This window comes from Notolepis coatsorum (genome assembly GCF_963971535.1).
Source record: "Notolepis coatsorum genome assembly, chromosome: 10".
NCBI lineage: Eukaryota > Metazoa > Chordata > Actinopteri > Aulopiformes > Paralepididae > Notolepis > Notolepis coatsorum.
In genome coordinates this window covers 102,491,774-102,513,988 of record NC_140174.1, presented here as the reverse complement: position 1 = coordinate 102,513,988, position 22,215 = coordinate 102,491,774, and the positions used below count along the sequence as shown (strand labels likewise).

Genomic DNA, 22,215 nt, shown 5'->3' with positions numbered 1-22,215 from the left:
TGTGCCGACCAACTGGCCCCGGTATTCACTGACATCTTCAACCTGTCCTTGGAACAGGCCGTCATCCCCACCTGTCTGAAGAAGTCCACCATCATCCCTGTACCCAAAAAATCTACGCCCGCTTGCCTCAACGACTACCGCCCTGTAGCCCTCACCTCCATAGCCATGAAGTGCTTTGAGAAGCTAGTGAAGGGCTACATCTGTTCCTCCCTCCCCATCAACCTGGACCCTCTGCAATTTGCATATCGCCCCAACAGGTCCACGGAGGACGCCATAGCCCATGTGCTGCACACAGCAGCATCACATCTGGACAAGAGGAAGGGGAACTATGTGAGAATGCTGTTCATCGACTACAGCTCAGCATTCAACACCATAGTCCCCTCCAAACTCATAGCCAAGCTCAGGGACCTGGGCTTGAACTATGACCTGTGCCAGTGGGTCCTGGACTTCCTGACGGGCAGACCCCAGGTGGTAAGAGCCGGCAACTGCACCTCCTCATCCATCACGCTCAACATAGGGGCCCCCCAGGGCTGTGTTCTGAGCCCCCTCCTCTACTCCCTGTACACACATGACTGCGTAGCACAGCGGAACAACAACACCATCATCAAATTTGCTGATGACACAGTAGTGGTGGGCCTGATCTCTGCCAACGACGAAAGGGCCTACCTGGAAGAGGTAGAGAACCTGTCACAGTGGTGTCAGGAGAACTGCCTCTCCCTGAACGTCAGCAAAACAAAAGAGATGATTGTGGACTTCAGGAGGTCGGGGGTCAAGGACTACAGCCCCCTCAGCATCGACGGGGCACCAGTTGAGAGAGTGAACAGTTTCAAGTACCTCGGAGCCCACATATCCGAGGACTTGACATGGACCACACACATTGACAGTGTTGTGAAGAAGGCACGACAACGCCTCTACTTCCTCAGGCGCCTAAGGAAGTTCCAAGTCAGTCAGAAGATCCTTAGGAACTTCTACTCATGTACAATAGAGAGCATCCTGACCGGCAACATCACCTCCTGGTTTGGGAATAGCACTGCACAAGACCGTAGCAGACTACAAAGAGTGACACGTTCAGCCGAACGCACAATTAGAGGGGGGCTTCCCACCCTCCAGAACATTTACAACAAGCGGTGCAAGGGGAAGGCTAAGAGAATTATTAAGGACTCGAGCCACCCGAACAACTGCCTCTTTGAACTGCTGCCGTCAGGCAAGCGATACCGGAGTCTTATGGCGAGCACAGAAAGACTCAGAAGGAGCTTCTATCCCCAGGCCATCAGGCTGCTAAACGAACAATAATCGCTAAACGAACAATAATCACTATGCAACAACCATCAAATGCACACAGCACACACACCCACACGCACACACACACTCACTCAAACAAACAACACACTGCAGCACCCACTCTCCACACTTTAGATCACACAAACACACTTACACTTTATATTTATTGATAAAGGATTTGCACTACAACGCGTACACCTACTGTGAATTGTACCTAAACTGCACCTTGTCCATTTATGCCTTGCACTATATAGTATTGTATATTAGTACACTGCACAGTATTGTATATTGTATGGTAACTACGTCTACGAACATTGTACATATGTCTAAACTGAACACTGTGACCTCTTTTTTTTTCTTCTAATTTTTACTATGTTTTTATTTCATACTTATCTTGTCATGCACAGTCTCTGGAGCGCAACAGTAAGAAGCATTTTGTACAAAAGTATTCTGTACTTCTGTATGACAACTATTAAAGAAACTTGAACTTGAATGACAATACTGACCTAATTCAGATTTCTTTTTCTCTTGTCCATTTATTTTGTTTGCTTTCTAATTTAAAATACATTTTGAAACCGTCTGTACACAGTAGGCTATGTGTGCTAGCAGAACTAGACTCCAGTCACGAGTCACGGTGCACATGTGCGGTGGTTTGTCCACCAAAAAAGCGCCAAAAGATCGAAAATAAACTAGCAGAGCCAGAACTGTTCAACTCCTCTGGAGCCACAGCCAGAAGAGAAGCCGGTTTACTTTAGCTTTTAAACCAGCTGCAGCCTGAGAACTGGAGTGTGAGGGGATGTAACACTATAGATGGTGGCAATGACAAAGAATTGCTGCAAAATAAACATACATCTGTTGTTAAAAAAAAAACGAAATAAGTTTTTTTTTTTTTTTTTTTTTTTTTTTTTTATACTTATAACAATTCGATAATTATCGATATCGAGAAATAAAATAAAATTATCATATCGTTATCGCGATATGATTTTTTTCCATATCGCCCAGCCCTATCTCACCCCATCTCCTCTCTCCCCCTATCATCTCCTATCTTCCCTCATATCCTTTCCTCTCTTCTCTCATATTCTCCTCTCCTCTCTCTTCTCCTCTCCTCCTCTCGCCTTCTTCTCTCCTCTCTCCTCTTCTCCTATCCGTTTCTCTCCTCTCTTATCTCCTCATCTCCTCTTATCTCCTCTCCCCTCTCTTCTATCCTCTCCTATTCTCTCCTATTATCCTCTCCTCCTCTCCTCTTCTCCTTTGCTTTTCTCTCCTCCTCTCCTCTTCTCCTCTTGTCTCCCCTCGCATCTCTCATTCTCTCCTCTTCTCCCCTCTCTTCTCTCCTTCTCTCCTCTCCTTTTCTCCTCCCGCCATCCTTCTCTCTGTCCTTCAGTTAACCAAGTTAACCACACATGGTTTATATTTACAATGAATTACCCAGTATTGACGTCGTTCTACATAATTCTGCATACGTCATTATGTTATATTGTAAACACTGCAACATGAAATAGGAGTCTAGGACAACATCACCAAATAGGTAATTAAAATACATCCTTTTTCTCCTTCCACATTCTCTAGTTTAGATCCTCATTCCTCCCTTTTGTTCTCAGCTGGTAAACAAGGTTCCACAAGCAAACAGCTGCCAAACAGTTCCCTTTCTACAACAACTAGTTCAGTTCACAGTTCACACATTTTTAAATGAACTAGTTCAGTTCATAGTTCATAATAAAAAATGTTAACTAAAGTTCATGGTTTCAAAAATGAACTAGTTTATAGCTTATAGTTATTTTTTCAATATGTTGCTGTTACGTTCCAGCATGTGAGCTATTATTTGTCAAAATGATTGCCACAACCCATATAGAACCACAGACAGCAATCAGAATACTGGCATTTCCATCACACTGTGATTATTTATCAGTGTTTGCCCTACCATTGCCTTGAAGGGTCTGAGAATTGCTGCAATGTCTAAAAGAAAAGCCAAACAAATTGCCAAATATTGCTCTGTCTCAGCTATTATTGGCAGCTTAGCCGCGTGGAGAAGGAGGTGCTATGTGTCCCTTAAGTGTTCAGTGCTGCTTGGCCCCGATACATTTGATTCCCTGTTTATGTAATATAATTCGTGGAACCAAATAAAGTATTCAAATGTGTGTGTATGCGCCCGTCCCAAATCTGGCACAGTTTTGAACAAAGTTATACTGTGATAGAGCGCCGAGAATGAACGCGTTCACAATTACGTTCATCTAGCGGAAATACAGTACGTACAGTTGAAAAGCCACCATATCCACCTATTACTCACCATCATTCTTCCTCTCCTCCTCTCTCCCCCTCTTCCCTCTCTCCCCCTCTTCCCTCTGTCCCCCCCAGATGTTGTTCTACATCCAGGACAGCGACGACGTCTACGGAACGTTCCGGTTCCACCCGGACGAAGAGCAGCGCATCCAGAGCCAGCCGAAAGGTCGCTTCGTGTCACTCAGCTTCCTGCGGGAGGGCGGGACTCTGGGCGAGGTGTCTCTGACCCTCACGGCGCTCTACATCCCGGCGGGGCCCGTAGACCCGGCGCTGGCACGGGACAGAGTCCTGAACGGGAGCAGGTCCATCAGCGTGTTGTTTTCTCACGAGCAGCGGCAGCTCAACCTCACCTTACCCATCAGGAACGACGCCTTTTTGCAGAACGGGGCTCATTTCCTCATACAGGTACATAGAAACAACAACACACAGAGTTCTCCAGTAGGGATGGGTACCGAATCCGGTACTTTTAAGGGTATTGACTAGGGATGTCCGATATTATCGGCCTACCGATATTATCGGACGATATTGGCATTAAAATGTGATATCGGAAATTATCTGTATCGGTTTAAAATTTAAAATTTAATTTTTTTTTTTTTACATTTATTTAACTTTTATTTACCCAGGCAAGCAAGTAAGACTAAATTCTGATTTTATTTATTGTCAAAAGTATGCATAATGTTGTGTTAATGCCATGACAAGAGATATGTAATGTTAATTACCTGAAATTATTCCGTTTTTTGGGGGGGAAGCCCTGCATATATCGGTATCGGTTGATATCGGTTGATATCGGTATCGGAAATTAAGAGTTGGACAACATCGGTATATCGGTATCGGTAAAAAAGCCAATATCGAGCATCCCTAGTATAGACTGAATCACGTCGGTACTACCGAGTACCGAGTCACATGAGATCCACATGTAAAAAAAAGAAATACAATTAAAAATTATAATAATTTGATGACATCAACGTTTCGTTTACCGCAAAACGAAACCTATGAAGTGTGCCGCACGCTCACGTCAAAATTCACGCGGACAATAAACGCTTACCTAGGATTTGACTTGATTCAACAATAAATCATTTGGAATCAAAGTTTTTTACAACTGAGGTAGGTAGATAATTTTTTTTAGACTGTACAGAAAAAAGGTACCGTTGGGTACCGGACTACTGGTATCGATTCACAGGTTCAAATGTGAACAGTCGAGACTCTTTGAGCTTTCTGTTGATCCCTTCAAAAACACAACGCAAACTCGCAATAACTAGTCAGGACGCTTCATTACTTCAGGCAACCAACTTGCGCCTAGCACGCCCCCGCGGCGACGCGGCAGCGCCAGAGCGGAGCGGCAGGCGGCAGCGCGGCAGAGCGGCAGCGGCGTGCAGGTTGCCGCACGCAATCCCCCCTGTTTTAACATCGACGGTTAGCTCAACTCGTTCGCCAGCTTGCTGTGGAGCCTGCGGTCCAGTTGGTGACAAGTTCAAATCACTTCAATTTTTTTTGTTTTGTTTTACGTTTAATTAATTTATCGCCTCTCTATATAAACGTCTTTCTTTCGCCGGTTAAGTTTAGGCATTCTTTCGGAGTTGGTTAAGGTTAGGGTTAAGTTTAGGCATTCTTTCGGAGTTGGTTAAGGTTGGAGTTTGTCGCAGAGCATGGCAATAGAATGCAGCCTATTTCCGCTCTGCCGCTCTCTCGCTCTGCTGCGGTCACATGGGCGTCGTGGCCAATCAGAGAAACGCTGAACGCAAGTTGGTTGCCTGAAGTGTTGACGCAGTCAGGACGAGTTTTGACTCAACCCTCAGAATCTGCGGCGGTTCGTAATGCATACAAAGCTCATCAATGGAGCTCTTAAAATCCATGGGTCCTGGGGAGCTCCAGTAGCTCACCACGTACCGCGAGCGCTATTTCAGCGCCGTGGACAACCGTGCTCGTCACGGATCTGGGGCTTAGCGAGTTCGAATCCCGACTGCAGCCGTGCCTTTCCCAGAGTGTCTTCCCCCCCATCTGAACCCTTTCAGCCTGTTTCTGTCGGTCATCCTTGACCAGTATAAATGTGATAAACACATAAAAGAGCCAGGGGAATGGCCAAAGTTAAAAAAAAAAAACCATGGATCCTTTGAAAAGCAGCATTATTCGGCTGGTGGTCAAATCTTTGTCCGTAGCTCCTGTGCCTCATTTGCATGTGTGAATGGCATGGATACAAGAGCTCACGTATGGCCCGTTGCCGTGGTAACTGTCCAAAACGCCGAAACAAACATCCCCCCCAGGAGCGCCTAAAACAAATAGAAAAACTACCACAAGTATGTCCTTCATGTTCAATAGGACAGACACTTTTAAACAGACAGACAGACAGACAGACAGACAGACAGACAGACAGACAGACAGACAGACAGACAGACAGACAGACAGACATACAGACAGACAGACAGACAGACAGACAGACAGACAGACAGACAGACAGAGAGACAGACAGACAGACAGACAGACAGACAGACAGACAGACAGACAGACACACAGACAGACAGACAGACAGACAGACAGACAGACAGACAGACAGACAGACAGACAGACAGACAGACAGACACACAGACAGACACACAGACAGACACACAGACACACACATACTCATAGACACATATACACATACACATCATTTTATGTTTTATTGTCCACTATACTATGAGTTGCGTAAAAACGTATTTGACAGGTATAAAAACCTTGAGTTAATGTGGTTTAGTGATGCAGATAGATTTAAATGGATTTTTGCACTTGCTGAATATTTAGAGAAATCTTGGCTATAAACGCACGGAAATAAATAACATATATGTGATGTATTTTGGCCTCTGATGGTGTGCATGGTGTAGCTTAGAAACCATGGGAAGTGATTGTTATGTTCAATTGTTGTTTTTGGTGTCGACATTTTATTTCATTCATTCATTCATACACATACACATACTCATACACATTCACATACACATACACATACACATACACATACACATACACATACACATACCTAAAGACCTAACCCTAACTAACCTTACGGTCATGCACTTGTCCTAATAAACTAACCTACACTGTAACACGCAACACTTTGATGAACATTGTTACTCAGCTGATAGAGTTGTACCCTTCCTGATGACTTGTCGTACAGAACTTGTAAGTCGCTTTGGATAAAAGCGTCAGCTAAATGACTAAATGTAAACATACACATACACATACACACACACATACATACACACACATACACACACATACTCATAGACACATATACACATACACATACTCATACTCATACACATACACACACACATACTCATAGACACATATACACATACACATACACATACACATACCCATACACATACACACATACATACACACATACACATACACATACACAGTGGTGATTTTAGGTAGTCATTCATTAGAATGAATTGGAACGAGATTGAGGTTGTCAAGAGGTAGAGCCACAGTAACAGAACACAACACCGGAGCAGAAGGCAGAGTGCCACTCCAGACTCAGAACATTCCTCTTCACATTCTGAGCCTGTAGTTTCTGTTCTCCATTATCGTATTTCCACTACCTGACTGATCTGCTTAGCATTCTATTCGCAGACCGTTCCTCAACAACTTCAGTGTGTCCCAGTAATATGAACCTGTAAGGTATCTGCAGTCTAATTGCATTAGGTTAGCTGGAGAATCTGTCGTCATTGTTTCACTGAAATAAACAACTGTTTTCTTTCACACACACACACACACACACACACACACACACACACACACACACACACACACACACACACACACACACACACACACACACACACACACACAGTGGTAAGTGGTATTTTGTTGTTAAAATAAGTGTTAAATAGCTCTACTGTACCTTCCAACAGCCATCACTGATATAATTTATTTGGTCAGTAACATTTTCATCAAACAGAGTCATTGACCTCACAGGACGAGGTGAGACCTAGATAATCCACGACACAAAGGAGGATGAAATTGATTGAAATTCCTTTTTCATAGTGTAAAAAGTGAGCCTGGTCTTAACTATTCTGGTTGAAAACATGTCTGATTCTGACTTCTTTGTTTGTACCTCTCTAGACTCTGACCACAAGCCCACAGCTGTTATCTCAGAAATACAACTCTTTTATTGCCCTTGCCTCCATAAACCTCCTCTCACTTCCAGTCACACATGCCTTCTCTTCAGTGGTCTCTCATCTATATAAACAGAGTAAATTCCCATAATATGGCTACAGGTTATGTAATTATATGGTGAATTCAAGATTAAAGATTCAAGAAGTTTATTTATCACATACATACCAAGGCATACAGTAAAATGCGGGTGGCCATGCCCGCTTCGATTGTGCGAATACAATAGTAAATACAATAAGTAGAAGATAATAAAATAGACATAAAATAGACATGATAAAATAGACATGTTAAAAGTCCTGAGATAAATGCAATACAATGTTAGCTATGAATTAAAGGCACTGGGTCCTATGTACACTACTATACAATATACAGTTTTATTCTATGTGTCACGATCGGAGCTCGAGTCTGCCAGATGAGGAGCAATCAGCGTGGCTGCAAGAGATCACCTCATCAAGTGTTCCCTACTTCAACTGGCAGATCCTGTCATCCGACGTCGCAGTGTTAAACTGCCTACCGAGGTACGACGACGCTACCTGAAGACAAGCTGTAACTACCCCTGTTTATGCTTTCCCTAACCTTCTGTTTCTTGTGCCCCAGGACTTCGCTCCAGCGCCCTTCCACCCAGACGTCTCGAGCCCCAGCGTCCTTCCACCCTGACGTCTCGAGCCAAGCAAAGAGGACTCCTGCTCGCTCTCAAGCGCAAGACCTGTGTCCTCTCTCTCTCTCGCTGCCGACAGCTGCACTGAAGTGCACCTGCTCTCATTCTTCTCCCCCCCAAGAACATTATAACCTCCGTGTTGTTCACATTCCTGTTTCACATTCCTGTTATACTCTGCTTGGTTGGGAAGAATAATTAAAGAACCCTAAAACCGCTCCATTCTCTCCTCCTGTGTTTTGCTATTGGGCTCTGCAAGAACCCCATCCTCACAGAACACTGCGACCATGATGTCGGACTCAGCAGCACAGGAGGCCGGTGAATGGAGCACCAGCATCCAGGCCGCCGTCAGCGGACACGCCAGTCTGGTAAATCAACACTCACAGATACTGGGTGAGACTATTGCCCAACTCAGCGCTCTCACTCTCAGCGCCGCGGAGCGAGACAAACGATTAGAGCGTTTCGAAGCATATTTAACAGCCCAGCCAATTCCGCCTGCTGTCTCTCCACTCGTGGTATCCCCACCTTTAGTATCCCAGTCCCGGGAACCTCACGTACCCTCGCCAGAGCGTTACGACGGAAACGTTGCCAAATGTCGTGCCTTCCTCTTCCAATGCTCTTTGGTGTTTGGGCAACAACCTCTAACATTCCAGAGCGACAAATCCAAAATATCCTACCTGTCTGGTTTGCTGACGGGGCCCGCGTTAGAATGGGCGACAGCCCTCCACTTCAGTAATTCCCTCCTCTGCAATTCGTACTCCGGGTACATCGCAGACATGCAAAAGGTCTTCGACCATCCTCCCGGAGGTTCGGATAGAACGGCCGCCTTGTTTACCATCCACCAAGGACACCGTAGTGTGAGCGAGTACGCTATCGAATTCCGTATTCTGGCAGCGGGTTCCCAGTGGAATGATGAACCATTACGCGGAGCCTTTCGCCAGGGCCTCAGCGAAGTTCTAAAGGACGAATTGGCGTCGAAGGAGAAGCCTACTTCCCTTGACAACTTGATTAACTTAGCCAGAGAGCTGGACACGCGTCTCCGGGAATGCCGCCGTGAAAAGGCCAGCACCGTCAACAGTGTCCCGCTGCAGAGCCGCAGGGCCGCTGAGCAGGAGCGTCCCGTTAATAGTGTCCCGCTGTAGAACCGCAGAACCGACGATTCGGAGCCCATGGACCTTGACCACTCTTGCCTTCCTCTCCGCGAACGCCGTCACAGACTCAGGTCAGGGGCATGTCTGTACTGCGGGCAACTAGGCCACTCCATCGCCTCATGTTCGGTTCGCCCAAACGACGGAGCTCGACTGTGACGCTGGGCACATGCACGAGCCTTAAATTTTTTCCCAGTTCCGGTCCGAATATGCAATTCAGTGCCATGCTTTACCACAACGGTCAATCCCTCCCTCTGTCCGCGCTGGTCGACTCGGGCGCAGACGAAAACATCATCAACGCTGGGGTAGTGTCCCACTACCACATTGCCACCGACGCCTTACCCATTCCTCGAGATGCCCAAGGCCTAAACGGGAAGTTGCTCTCGCAAATAACACGCCACACCACGCCTCTCCGCCTTCAACTCTCCGGGAATCATAGCGAGGAGATCCGTTTTCACGTCACTGATTCCCCCCATAACCCAATCGTTCTAGGCATGCCTTGGCTAAAGCTACACAACCCTGTAATAAATTGGCCAACGGGCTCAGTCACGAGCTGGAGTGCTCACTGTCACGCCTCTTGTCTCCGGTCGGCGCGGTCACCACTGGGGGCCACTGGTTCTCCCGTTCCCAACGAACCTGTTGACCTTTTGACTGTTCCTCCAATTTACCACGACCTAGAGGCTGTGTTTAGCAAACAACAAGCTCTCTCCCTACCTCCTCATCGCCAGTACGACTGTGCTATAGACCTGCTCCCGGGAGCCGCCTGTTTAACCTCTCACGCCCAGAGAGAGAGTCTATGGAGAAGTACGTCCACGAGTCCCTGGCCTCGGGCATTATTACCCCCTCCTCCTCTCCTGTCGGCGCGGGCTTCTTTTTTGTGTCCAAGAAGGACCACTCCCTTCGCCCCTGTATTGACTACCGGGGTCTCAATAACATCACGGTTAAGAACAAGTACCCCCTGCCTTTGATTAACTCTGCTTTCGAACCCCTGCAAGGCGCCACCATTTTCTCGAAGTTGGATCTCAGAAATGCCTATCATCTGGTCCGCATCCGGGAGGGAGACGAATGGAAGACGGCCTTCAAGACCCCGCTCGGCCACTTCGAGTACAAGGTGATGCCTTTTGGGTTGACCAACGCCCCTGCTGTCTTCCAGGCCCTTGTCAATGACGTTCTCCGTGATGTCCTGAACCGCACTGTCTTTGTCTATCTGGACGACATTCTGATTTTCTCCCGCTCCATGGAGGAGCACATCCAGCATGTCCACCGGGTCCTCCAGTGTCTACTAGAGAACAAGCTGTTCGTCAAGGCGGAGAAATGTGAGTTCCACGTCTCCTCCATCGGGTTCCTCGGCTACATCATCGAGGGCGGCAAGATCCGGGCGGACCCCGAGAAGATCAAGGCGGTGACCGACTGGCCCCGTCCCACCAACGTCAAGCAGCTCCAACGCTTCCTGGGGTTTGCTAACTTCTACCGGCGTTTCGTCAGGGACTACAGCCGGGTCGCTGCACCCCTTACTCAACTCACCTCGCCTTCCGTGCCCTTCGTCTGGTCGGACAGAGTGGACTCCGCCTTCGCCGAGCTACGCCAGCGCTTCACCTCCGCGCCCATCCTCGTTCAGCCGGACACGTCCCACCAGTTCGTGGTGGAGGTAGACGCCTCAAGTACCGGAGTGGGGGCGGTCCTTTCCCAACGATCCGCTCTCGACCAGAGACTGCACCCCTGTGCCTTCTTCTCTCGCCGCCTGACCCCGGCAGAGGTAAATTACGATATCGGGAACCTGGAGCTCCTGGCAGTCAAACTGGCACTGGAGGAGTGGAGGCACTGGCTGGAGGGATCGGATACCCCCTTTCTGGTCTGGACTGACCACAAGAACCTCGCCTACGTCCAGACGGCCAAGCGCCTGAACTCCCGCCAGGCACGCTGGGCACTGTTCTTCACCAGGTTCAATTTCACCCTGACCTACAGGCCTGGCTCCAAGAACACCAAGCCAGACGCCCTCTCCAGGCAGTTCGTCCGAGAGGAGGGTTCCCCACACCCGGACACCATCCTTCCTTCCTCTTGCCTGGTGGCCGCCGCCACCTGGGAGATCCAGTCTGTCGTCCGGGAGGCCCAGCGCGTCCAGCCTGATCCAGGTAACGGCCCACCTAACCGGCTTTTTGTCCCCGACCTTGTCCGCTCCCAGGTGCTCCAGTGGGTCCACGCCTCCCGGTTCGCCTGTCATCCTGGGATCAACCGTACCCTGTCCCTGCTGAAGCGACACTTCTGGTCGGGCACCATGAAGGACCTTCGTCCTTGCGTGCACCGTCTGTGCCCGTGGAAAGGCTTCCCACCAACCACCAGCCGGGCTCCTCAGGCCGTTCCCTGTTCCCGGTCGGCCTTGGTCGCACGTCGCCCTGGACTTCGTCACCGGACTGCCTCCTTCACACGGTAACACTGTCATTCTCACCATCGTGGACCGGTTCTCAAAGGCCGTGCATTTTGTCGCTCTCCCCAAACTCCCCTCTGCTTCAGAAACCGCGGACCTGATGGTGCTCCACGTCTTCCGTCTCCACGGGATCCCGGTGGACATCGTCTCCGACAGGGGCCCGCAGTTTATCTCACAAGTATGGAAGACTTTCTGCCGGTCCCTGGGGGCCACGTCAGCCTCTCCTCCGGGTTCCACCTGCATACAGTCAATCGGAGCGGGCCAACCAGGACCTGGGATCCGCCCTCCGCTGCATGACCACCCGGGACCCCTCCGGATGGAGTACGTTCCTGCCGTGGATCGAGTACGCCCACAACTCGCTGTCAGGTCAGTCTCCCTTTGAGTCCTCCCTGGACTACCAACCCCCACTGTTTCCTGCACAGGAAGAGGAGATCGCTGTGCCTTTGGTGCAGGACCACCTTCGCCGCTGCAGGAGGATATGGGAGGACACGAGGGCCGCGCTGCTCCGCACCGCTGAGCAGAACCGTCGCTTCGCCGACCGCCACCGGACTCCGGCTCCCTACTACCAACCAGGTCAGATGGTTTGGCTCTCGTCCCGAGACCTTCCACTCAAGTCCTTGTCCCGCAAACTCACCCCCCGTTTTGTTGGTCCGTATAAAATCCTGTCCGTTATCAACCCCTCGGTCGTTAAGCTCTAGCTCCCCGCCATCATGCGCATTCACCCCTCCTTCCATGTGTCGCAGCTGAAGCCGGTTCTCTCCAGTCCCCTCTCTCCTCCTGCTCCAGAGCCTCCTCCTCCGCTGATCATCGATGACCACCCGGCCTACATCGTCCGCCAGCTGCTGGACGTGCGTCCCCGTGGTCGTGGGTACCAATACCTCGTGGACTGGGAGGGCTACGGCCCAGAGGAGCGCAGCTGGGTCTCCCGAGGGATGATCCTGGACCCTGAGGTCGTCCGGGATTTCCATCGCCGTCACCCGGACAAGCCTGGGGGCCCGCCAGGAGGCGCCCGTCGAGGGGGGGGTCCTGTCACGATCGGAGCTTGAGTCTGCCAGATGAGGAGCAATCAGCGCGGCTGCAAGAGATCACCTCATCAAGCGTTCCCTACTTCAACTGGCAGATCCCGTCATCCGACGTCGCAGTGTTAAACTGCCTACCGAGGTACGACGACGCTAACTGAAGACCAGCTGTAACTACCCCTGTTTATGCTTTCCCTAACCTTCTGTTTCTTGTGCCCCAGGACTTCGCTCCAGCGCCCTTCCACCCTGATGTCTCGAGCCCCAGCGTCCTTCCACCCTGACGTCTCGAGCCAAGCAAAGAGGACTCCTGCTCGCTCTCAAGCGCAAGACCTGTGTCCTCTCTCTCTCGCTGCCGACAGCTGCACTGAAGTGCACCTGCTCTCATTCTTCTCCCCCCCAAGAACCTTATAACCTCCGTGTTGTTCACATTCCTGTTTCACATTCCTGTTATACTCTGCTTGGTTGGGAAGAATAATTAAAGAACCCTAAAACCGCTCCATTCTCTCCTCCTGTGTTTTGCTATTGGGCTCCGCAAGAACCCCATCCTCACACTATGTCCCTATGCTATACTTGCTATTACTAACTATACTATAATTTCGGCACACATCAGTTTGATTGATTGATTGAAAAGTTTATTAACAGATTGCAGAATGGTACAGTACAGCTCAATACATACAATTGTTAAGGGGATGCAGACCAGAGAAAGACTTTCGTCTTGTTTACATCAGGGTCCCCCATTTTCAATTCATCATAACATATATGACATACATGACATACAGATAGACAGTACTGCTACATCTATACATTTATGACATATCAGATTTGCAAATACAGTACTGTTTGTGATACAAAAAGTGTCCAGAAAAAGAGTATATACATTTGACGTAGAAACTGTACATTGGAGGAGGTTGGGTGGGTGGGGTGGGGTTGGGTGGGTGGGGTGGGGTTGGGTGGGTGGGGGCTGTACATTGGAGGTGGGGGGGGGGGGGGGGGGGTTGGTTAGGGGGGGGGGACACTGTACACTGGAATACTGACAAAGCCACACATGGTAATTTACTGTACAACTGGGTTAGGACATTTGTAGGGGCCAGTTTCGAATTGCAGTCTCCCGTAGGTGTTCTTTGAGAGTGTTTTTGAAAGTGGGTAGTGATTCACATTCCTTTACAGCTTTGGGTAGGGCGTTCCACATTGATGTGGCATAATTGCGAAACGTGTTTAGTCCCTTGTTTGAACCGAATCTGGGTTTAACATGATTTGTGGAGCTCCCTCTGGTGTTGTGATCGTGGTATTCACTGACCTTTGGGAAGTATTTTGACATGTACATGGGTACCTTGGTCGCGTAGTGTATCTTGTAGACCAGTGTGTATGGTAAAGACCAATGTTGGCCAACACTGACTACACTTGGTCCGCAGTATTATATTGATTCGCTATAATGAGCATCTGTCCAAGTTGTTATAATTATCTTTGTACTTTTCTTTATATTTATTGTTCGAAATAAAACTATTAATTAATTAATTAATTAATCCATTAATTAATTAATTCTCCAAGTTGTTGTTATTATGACATTATTCAGTTTTATTTCTAGTTGACTCATAGTGTGTGTTCTCTCTCCGCTAGTTGGACAGCGTGGAGCTGGTCGATATCAACCCCCCCATTCCCCCAGTCAGCCCGAGGTTTGGAGGCTCTCTGAACCTCACCCTGACCGTCACCCCTGACATCGCTAATGGGGAGATTGGCTTCATCAGCAACACCACGGTGGTGGTCTACGAGCCAGAGGACGCCAACACAAGCACGGTAGGATGAAGACCCTGTTTTCTTCAATGGCATATAGGGACTGGGATATTTAGATTCTAGTGTCTATTGTAACTATATTTATTGTAATGCATAATATAACTGATAGGGCATACAGACCCCTCACCTGCACCTTGATTATACTGCCTACTTGCTCATATGCGTATACTCAGACTTAATTATATTGTTATATTTTTTATAGTGCTGTCAGGCGATTAAAAATATTAATCTAATTAATTACATGATATCTAATTAATTAATCTAATTAATCGCATTTTAATCGCATAACCATTTTATGCCTGATATTCTATATTCTATAATCATATTTTAAATTGCATGTGTCCGGATGGCACCTTAAAACTTCTGTTTAATCATCTTCCATCTATTAATTTGCTTAGATTTTTCAGGTCTGGTCAATTTGAGCATGGTGTTATTCACAGTCAAAGATAAAAAATAAATTATTGATATTCTCATTTGGTTCATTACAATTTACTTAAGCCTAGTAACAGACACAGTATTTCTGACACTGGGAATACATTCCCTGAGATCCATAGAATAGAATAGAATAGAATAGAATAGAATAGAATAGAAGTCTCTGGAGCGCAACAGTAAGAAGCATTTTGTATAAAAGTATTCTGTACTTCTGTATGACAACTATTAAAGAAACTTGAAACTTGAAACTTGAGAATAGAATAGAATAGAATAGAAATACTTTTATTATCCCATGGGAAATTTGACACTGCAAATCGCTCAACATTTAAACATTTAGACAGGACGGTCACGAATTAGAATAATAACACAAATCAAATCAAGTTGCCTAGGATAAGAGTAGTAAAATAGAAAAAAAATAAAAAAAAAATATACAGTAAATAAATACAGTACAAATATACTGAGCATGGGGGAAGGGGGGGGGGGGTATGCATGAATATTAAAGGCAACCAACTTGTGTTCAGCTTTTCTCTGATTGGCCACGACCCCACGCCGCTAGCTCGCCCCCTTTTGCCGCGAGCGCGGCAGGAACCTTCAAGTTCCCTGGTGCAAAATAAATCTGGTAGTTGGTTTATGACGTTAATTAATAATAAACACTGTTAGGACTCTTAATAATAAACATTGTTAGGACTATCTGACTCTTAATAATAAACACTGTTAGGACTATCTGACTCTTACTAATAAACACTGTTAGGACTATAAACACTGTTAGGACTATCTGACTCTTAATAATAAACACTGTTAGGACTATCTCGATTCACGCGTCACTACTGTAACTAGAAACTCTGGGTGTCACTGTACATCAGTGTGGAGGCTGACGCCTGACTCATTAACTAGAAACTGTACGCTGTAACGTTATACCGGTATGTTATTTCGCGTTTTTAACGTCAGTCACTGTACATCACATCAGTGGAGGCTGCTGAAGCACCAGCGGGGCGATGCGGTGGTTTCACGCCGGCTTCCGTGCGCCGCCGCCGGCTTGACTTGGTCCAGCTCCAGCAGCAGCGGCCGTGCTCCGTTGTAGAAGCCCTTTCAATGACAGAGCTCTCATATTTTGCGAATGCATAAACTATATCTTAAATTATGGCTATGTGTCTAATATGGCTGTCGCTTATCAATGACTTCGCGACAGCCATATTAGACACATAGCCATAATTTAAGATATAGTTTATGCATTCGCAAATATGAGAGCTCTGTTATTGAAGTGGGTGGTGGCAGCGTAACAGCGTTCACCCTGATGTAAAGTAGCGATTTTTATTGTTTTGTCATGACAAACCAATTACATAATCCCAACATATGTGTAAAGAAACAACATATTCCAGTTAACGGTATATTTTTTTAATGATTCATTACGGTATAAATTAGGTTAACTGGAGCTGCGTATTGCTGGCTCTCATATTTGCGAATACAACAGCGTTCACCCTGATGTAAACAATTCTACAACGGAAGACGGCCGCTGCCGCGGGCGGCGCAACTCTCTGCCGCGCGGCAGCGCGGTCACGTGGCCGCGTGGCCAATCAGAGAAACGCTGAACGAAAGGCTGAACACAAGTAGGTTGCCTTTAATATTCACGCGGGGTACAGGTAGTAAAAAAACAACACAGCAGTGTAAACAAATTTGTCAATATAATTAACTATCTAACTAACTGAAATATATATTCACAGTATTCACAGTGTCACATAAGGTGCAGTATGCATCAGGTATTGTTATTGTCCTCCTTGGGTTCCTATTAGTCCTAGGTCAATGTCTGGCAGCCGTCGCTGCCCCCTGTTGTGGAGCCTGGAGGCTGCATTGTATAGTCTGATGGCTGTTGGAATGAAGGACTTCCTGTGCCGTTCAGTGCTGCATTTGGGTAGTGTGAGCCTAGCACTGAACATGCTCCTCCTGTCAGCCAAGTCTGTGTATAGTGGGTGGGTGGGGTTTTCCCTGATGACCTAGAGCTTAGCAAGGCTCCTCCTCTCCGCCACCCTCGCTAGAGAGTCCAGCTCCACCCCAACCACGCTGCTGGCCTTCCTGACCAGCTTATCCAGCCTGGTTGTGTCCCCTGCTCTCAGTCCGCTGCCCCAGCAGGTCACAGCGTACAAGAAGGCGCCCTAGATGTCCCTAGAATCAGATACCAAGAACATGCAAATGGACCATATTAAAAGAAAGTCTGTAAATGTGTATTCTACGTTCTTATGGAATATTATATATAAAAAAAAGAGAATTGTAATACATTTTTAGTTAATTTTCATAACGCGATAATTTGCTGTGTAATTAATTAATCTAATTAACGCGATAAACTGACAGCCCTAATCTTTTACACTACCTATTTTTACTTTTCTACTGTACTATCATTTTATTATCTGTATTATGTCTTCTACTATTACCATGTACCTGTACCCCCCCATGCTGCTATGATGCCTGAATTTCCTCAAAGGGGATCAATAAAGGAATATCTTATCTTATCTTACTGTATGTAGCCTATAATACTTACTCTGTTGTTGCCCTTAGAAACGGAATTGCCGATTGAGTATCATGATGTTTGATCCCTACAGTTGACCATACCTCTACGGCGGGATGGGACAGATGGACAGGCGGAGGTGTTTTGGAGCCTTAAGCCAATCGGAGTCAACCGCGACGACGTAACCCCTGGCGACATGAAGCCACCCGGCGGCTCCGTGATCTTCCTGTCTGGGCAGAGCGACACCTCCATCAACCTCACCGTCATGGCTGATGATATACCAGAGGTCAATGAGACCCTGCTGCTTTCTCTGGACAGGTAGGGATGCTGGCGCTCGAGAGAGGCTTCTGGTTTAGTTTGGTTCATTCTAATTCTTTGTAAATGTCATTTTGTTAATGCAAATGCATCATCAAGTCTAATTAGAATATCGTAAATGCTAGAGAGATATAGTTCAAATATTACAAAAGGAAAGAACTTTTGAAACCCCCCCAAAAAATAACCAATCCAATACGATATTGCTGGAAGGTAAAGTTACCGGATACAAGTTTTTTACTCCTATAATATAAGATTTTATTGGAAAAAGTAGAAATCCGTTTGACCTTTTCACCAGGGAACCTTCTGATCCTGCCTTATATGACTCCTAGCTTGACCTACAGCTCCTCTAATGGGTTGTGGTCAGGCAGACATAGTTTGTGAACTCAATAATCGTATCAGAATAATCATGATAATCCTTTGTTTTTGGATAGAGAGGGGGGGTTAACTCAAGTGTTAAATTCTGATGAGAATCCCTCCACTACTCCACTGCAGGGTGGAGACTGAGCGCTTTGTAGTGTACTTCGGGTAAGTCTAGAGTGGAGTGAGCCCGGCTCCCCTTTGTGTGTGTGGCGTGAATCACGACTTTGTCTTTCTTTTTCTTTTTTTCTTTTTAGAAAAGGGCCACTTCAGGATCTCTGGGGCATTTGGTTAATGTGTGGGACGAGGGCCTTGGGATGTGTGGGGGCAGGGGGGGGGGGGGGGGGGGGGGTCTGTGGGGGTGTGAGAAGTGTGGTTGTGGGCAGTAAATGGGGGGAATCTTCTTTATGTGTTTTACCCTTATTGAACTGGTCTTGATTGTGTCCTCTTGTAAAGACGTCAGTGTTTGTATGCATGCAGCGCCTCAGCTGGGAGTGTTTGTTTGGAGTGTTTTGCGTTTTGTCCACTCTTTGTCTCCACTTTACTTGTTACGTGGTGATTGCTTGGCTCTGATTTTCTCAACACCCGCGCGCACGTGCACGCACGTACACACACATACACACACACATACACAGACGCATACACCAGCGCCCCCATGCAGAGCGATAGAGATGCTTGGAGGGTGATTGACATGGTTAATAAGAGTGGTCTAAACAGAAGGCCTTTAGCGTACAGACCGAGAAGTGAATGAGCATCATCACACAATGCCAGGAATGTACTGATTAACAAGTTTAAAGATTAAGGTTAAGCTCTTCTTCATAACGTGTTGCTTGATTTTGGACGAGGTTCAAAAGTGTTGTGTCTCACGAAGCCTTGGTTGTTGTGAATACATCCAAATACTGTTCCTCGTACTGGAGGCAACATGTACGCCAGACCACATGAAATACTGAACGTGTCGCTTATATTTAATATTAATATTAAATATATATTTGTTAAGATGACTCAACATCTGTTCCATTTTAATACTATGTTGTTGACACATTTTGTATTACCATGCGAATATAGGGCTATGGTTTATATATATATATATATATATATATATATATATATATATATATATATATATATATATATATATATATATATATATATATATATATATATATATATATATATATATATATATATATATATATATATATATATATATATATATATATATGGTGGGAAGTAAGTAAGTATTTTTTACTCAAGTACTGTAGGTAAAGTACTTTACTTGTATTTTAGGGAACTTTCTTTCTTACTTTTTTTTAATATTGTACTTTTTTCTCCAATACATTTCTAGTTACTTTGAATTTTCTTTTTATTTAGCATTGAAAAGATTGGCAAAAATGATGTACTTTAACATTTGAAACCTGCAAACTTCAAGAGGACGTATTCAGAGCAGCATACTGTAATTGGACCACATGCCATCAGAGCAGCATAATAGAATGCTGAGGACTTTTACCAGAGTGCTATTTTATCTGGGTATTTCTACTTTTACTTAAGTAAAATAACTGTGTACTTCTTCCACCACTGACTGACAGTCGTTCCTCTTCCGCTGCTGGCCTCCCCTCTGTGTCTCTGTCCCAGGACGAATGCTGAGAACCAGATTCTGAAGTCGGGCTTCACCAGCAGAGAGATCGTCATCATGGAGAACGACGACCCCGGGGGAGTGTTTGAGTTCTCGCCCTTCTCTCGAGGTCCATGGGTCATCAGCGTAAGTCGAGGCTGGAATCACTCCACAAAGTGTTCATATTTATTTGTGGACGTGCACTCTGTAAGTTGTTCAGTTGTTTGGAATGACGACCAGGTACAGTAGCACACAGTTTAATGGAGTCGACATAGTCCTAATTGACCTATATCAAACCCTGCCCTCTTTTCTTGATCCTCCAATCATAACTGATGGCCTCAGAGTGTGACATAGTGTGAGAACGGTGCAGACTCAACCATCAAATGAGTTGCTTATTACACATAATTGTATGTGGTTGAGACTACACGGTCCTCATTCCAAGCTATTGGAAATCTAAACTTTTGGAGTGCACCTTTAACTATTCATCTACACTGGTTTCACTGATCAATTTGTACAGCCCTGATCCAGGCTGATAAAACTACTCCTCCATCTATCTACTATAATCTATCTACTAGTGTCTCATATCTACTGTACTCTATCTACTAGTGTATCATATATACTCTACTCTATCTACTAGTATCTCATGTCTACTGTACTATATCTACTAGTATCTCATGTCTACTATATTCTATCTACTAGTGTATCATGTCTACTGTACTATATCTACTAGTGTCTCTTATCTACTCTATTCTATCTACTAGTGTATCATGTCTACTCTACTATATCTACTAGTGTGCCATGTCTACTGTACTCTATCTACTAGTGTTGCATGTCTACTGTACTCTATCTATTAGTGTCTCGTGTCTACTGTACTATATCTACTAGTGTCTCATATCTACTGTACTCTATCCACTAGTGTGTCATACATGTATCTACTGTACTCTAACTACTAGTGTCTCATATCTACTGTATCTACTAGTGTCTCATATCTACTCTATCTACTAGTGTCTCATATACTGTATCTACTAGTGTCGCATGTCTACTGTACTCTATCTACTAGTGTCTCATGTTTACTGTACTCTATCTACTATTGTCTCATATCTACTGTACTATATCCACTAGTGTCTCATATCTACTGTACTCTATCTACTAGTATCTCGTATCTACTGTATCTACTAGTGTATCATGTCTACTGTACTCTATCTACTAGTGTCTCATGTCTACTGTACTCTATCTACTAGTATCTCATATCTACTGTACTCTATCTACTAGTATCTCGTATCTACTGTATCTACTAGTGTATCATGTCTACTGTACTCTAGTGTATCATGTCTACTGTACTCTATCTACTAGTATCTCGTATCTACTGTATCTACTAGTGTCTCATGTCTACTGTACTCTATCTACTAGTGTATCATGTCTACTGTACTCTAGTGTATCATGTCTACTGTACTATATCTACTAGTATCTCGTATCTACTGTACTATATCTACTAGTATCTCGTATCTACTGTATCTACTAGTGTATCATGTCTACTGTACTCTATCTACTAGTGTCTCATGTCTACTGTACTCTATCTACTAGTGTCTCATGTCTACTGTACTATATCTACTAGTATCTCGTATCTACTGTATCTACTAGTGTATCATGTCTACTGTACTCTATCTACTAGTGTCTCATGTCTACTGTACTCTATCTACTAGTATCTCGTATCTACTGTATCTACTAGTGTATCATGTCTACTGTACTCTAGTGTATCATGTCTACTGTACTCTATCTACTAGTATCTCGTATCTACTGTACTATATCTACTAGTATCTCGTATCTACTGTATCTACTAGTGTATCATGTCTACTGTACTCTATCTACTAGTGTATCATGTCTACTGTACTCTATCTACTAGTGTATCATGTCTACTGTACTCTATATACTAGTGTATCATGTCTACTGTACTCTATATACTAGTGTCTCATGTCTACTGTACTCTATATACTAGTGTATCATGTCTACTGTACTCTATCTACTAGTGTATCATGTCTACTGTACTCTATCTACTAGTGTATCATGTCTACTGTACTCTATCTACTAGTATCTCGTATCTACTGTATCTACTAGTGTATCATGTCTACTGTACTCTATCTACTAGTGTATCATGTCTACTGTACTCTATCTACTAGTGTATCATGTCTACTGTACTCTATCTACTAGTGTATCATGTCTACTGTACTCTATCTACTAGTGTATC

The 22,215-nt window shown here is 45.5% G+C and overlaps 1 protein-coding gene across 1 annotated transcript in view; it reads left to right on the top strand.

Moving 5' to 3' along the window:
* LOC311235661 (adhesion G-protein coupled receptor V1-like) overlaps positions 1-22,215 on the top strand; it is a gene marked incomplete at both ends in the record, with an annotated part of 226,226 nt that overhangs the window by 8,529 nt on the left and 195,482 nt on the right. The window contains 4 exons of the mRNA XM_084323125.1: positions 3,637-3,966; positions 14,581-14,757; positions 17,781-18,004; positions 19,991-20,117. Of these exons, the coding sequence (XP_084179251.1) occupies positions 3,637-3,966; positions 14,581-14,757; positions 17,781-18,004; positions 19,991-20,117 (858 nt within the window). The remainder of the gene's footprint in view (positions 1-3,636; positions 3,967-14,580; positions 14,758-17,780; positions 18,005-19,990; positions 20,118-22,215) is intronic.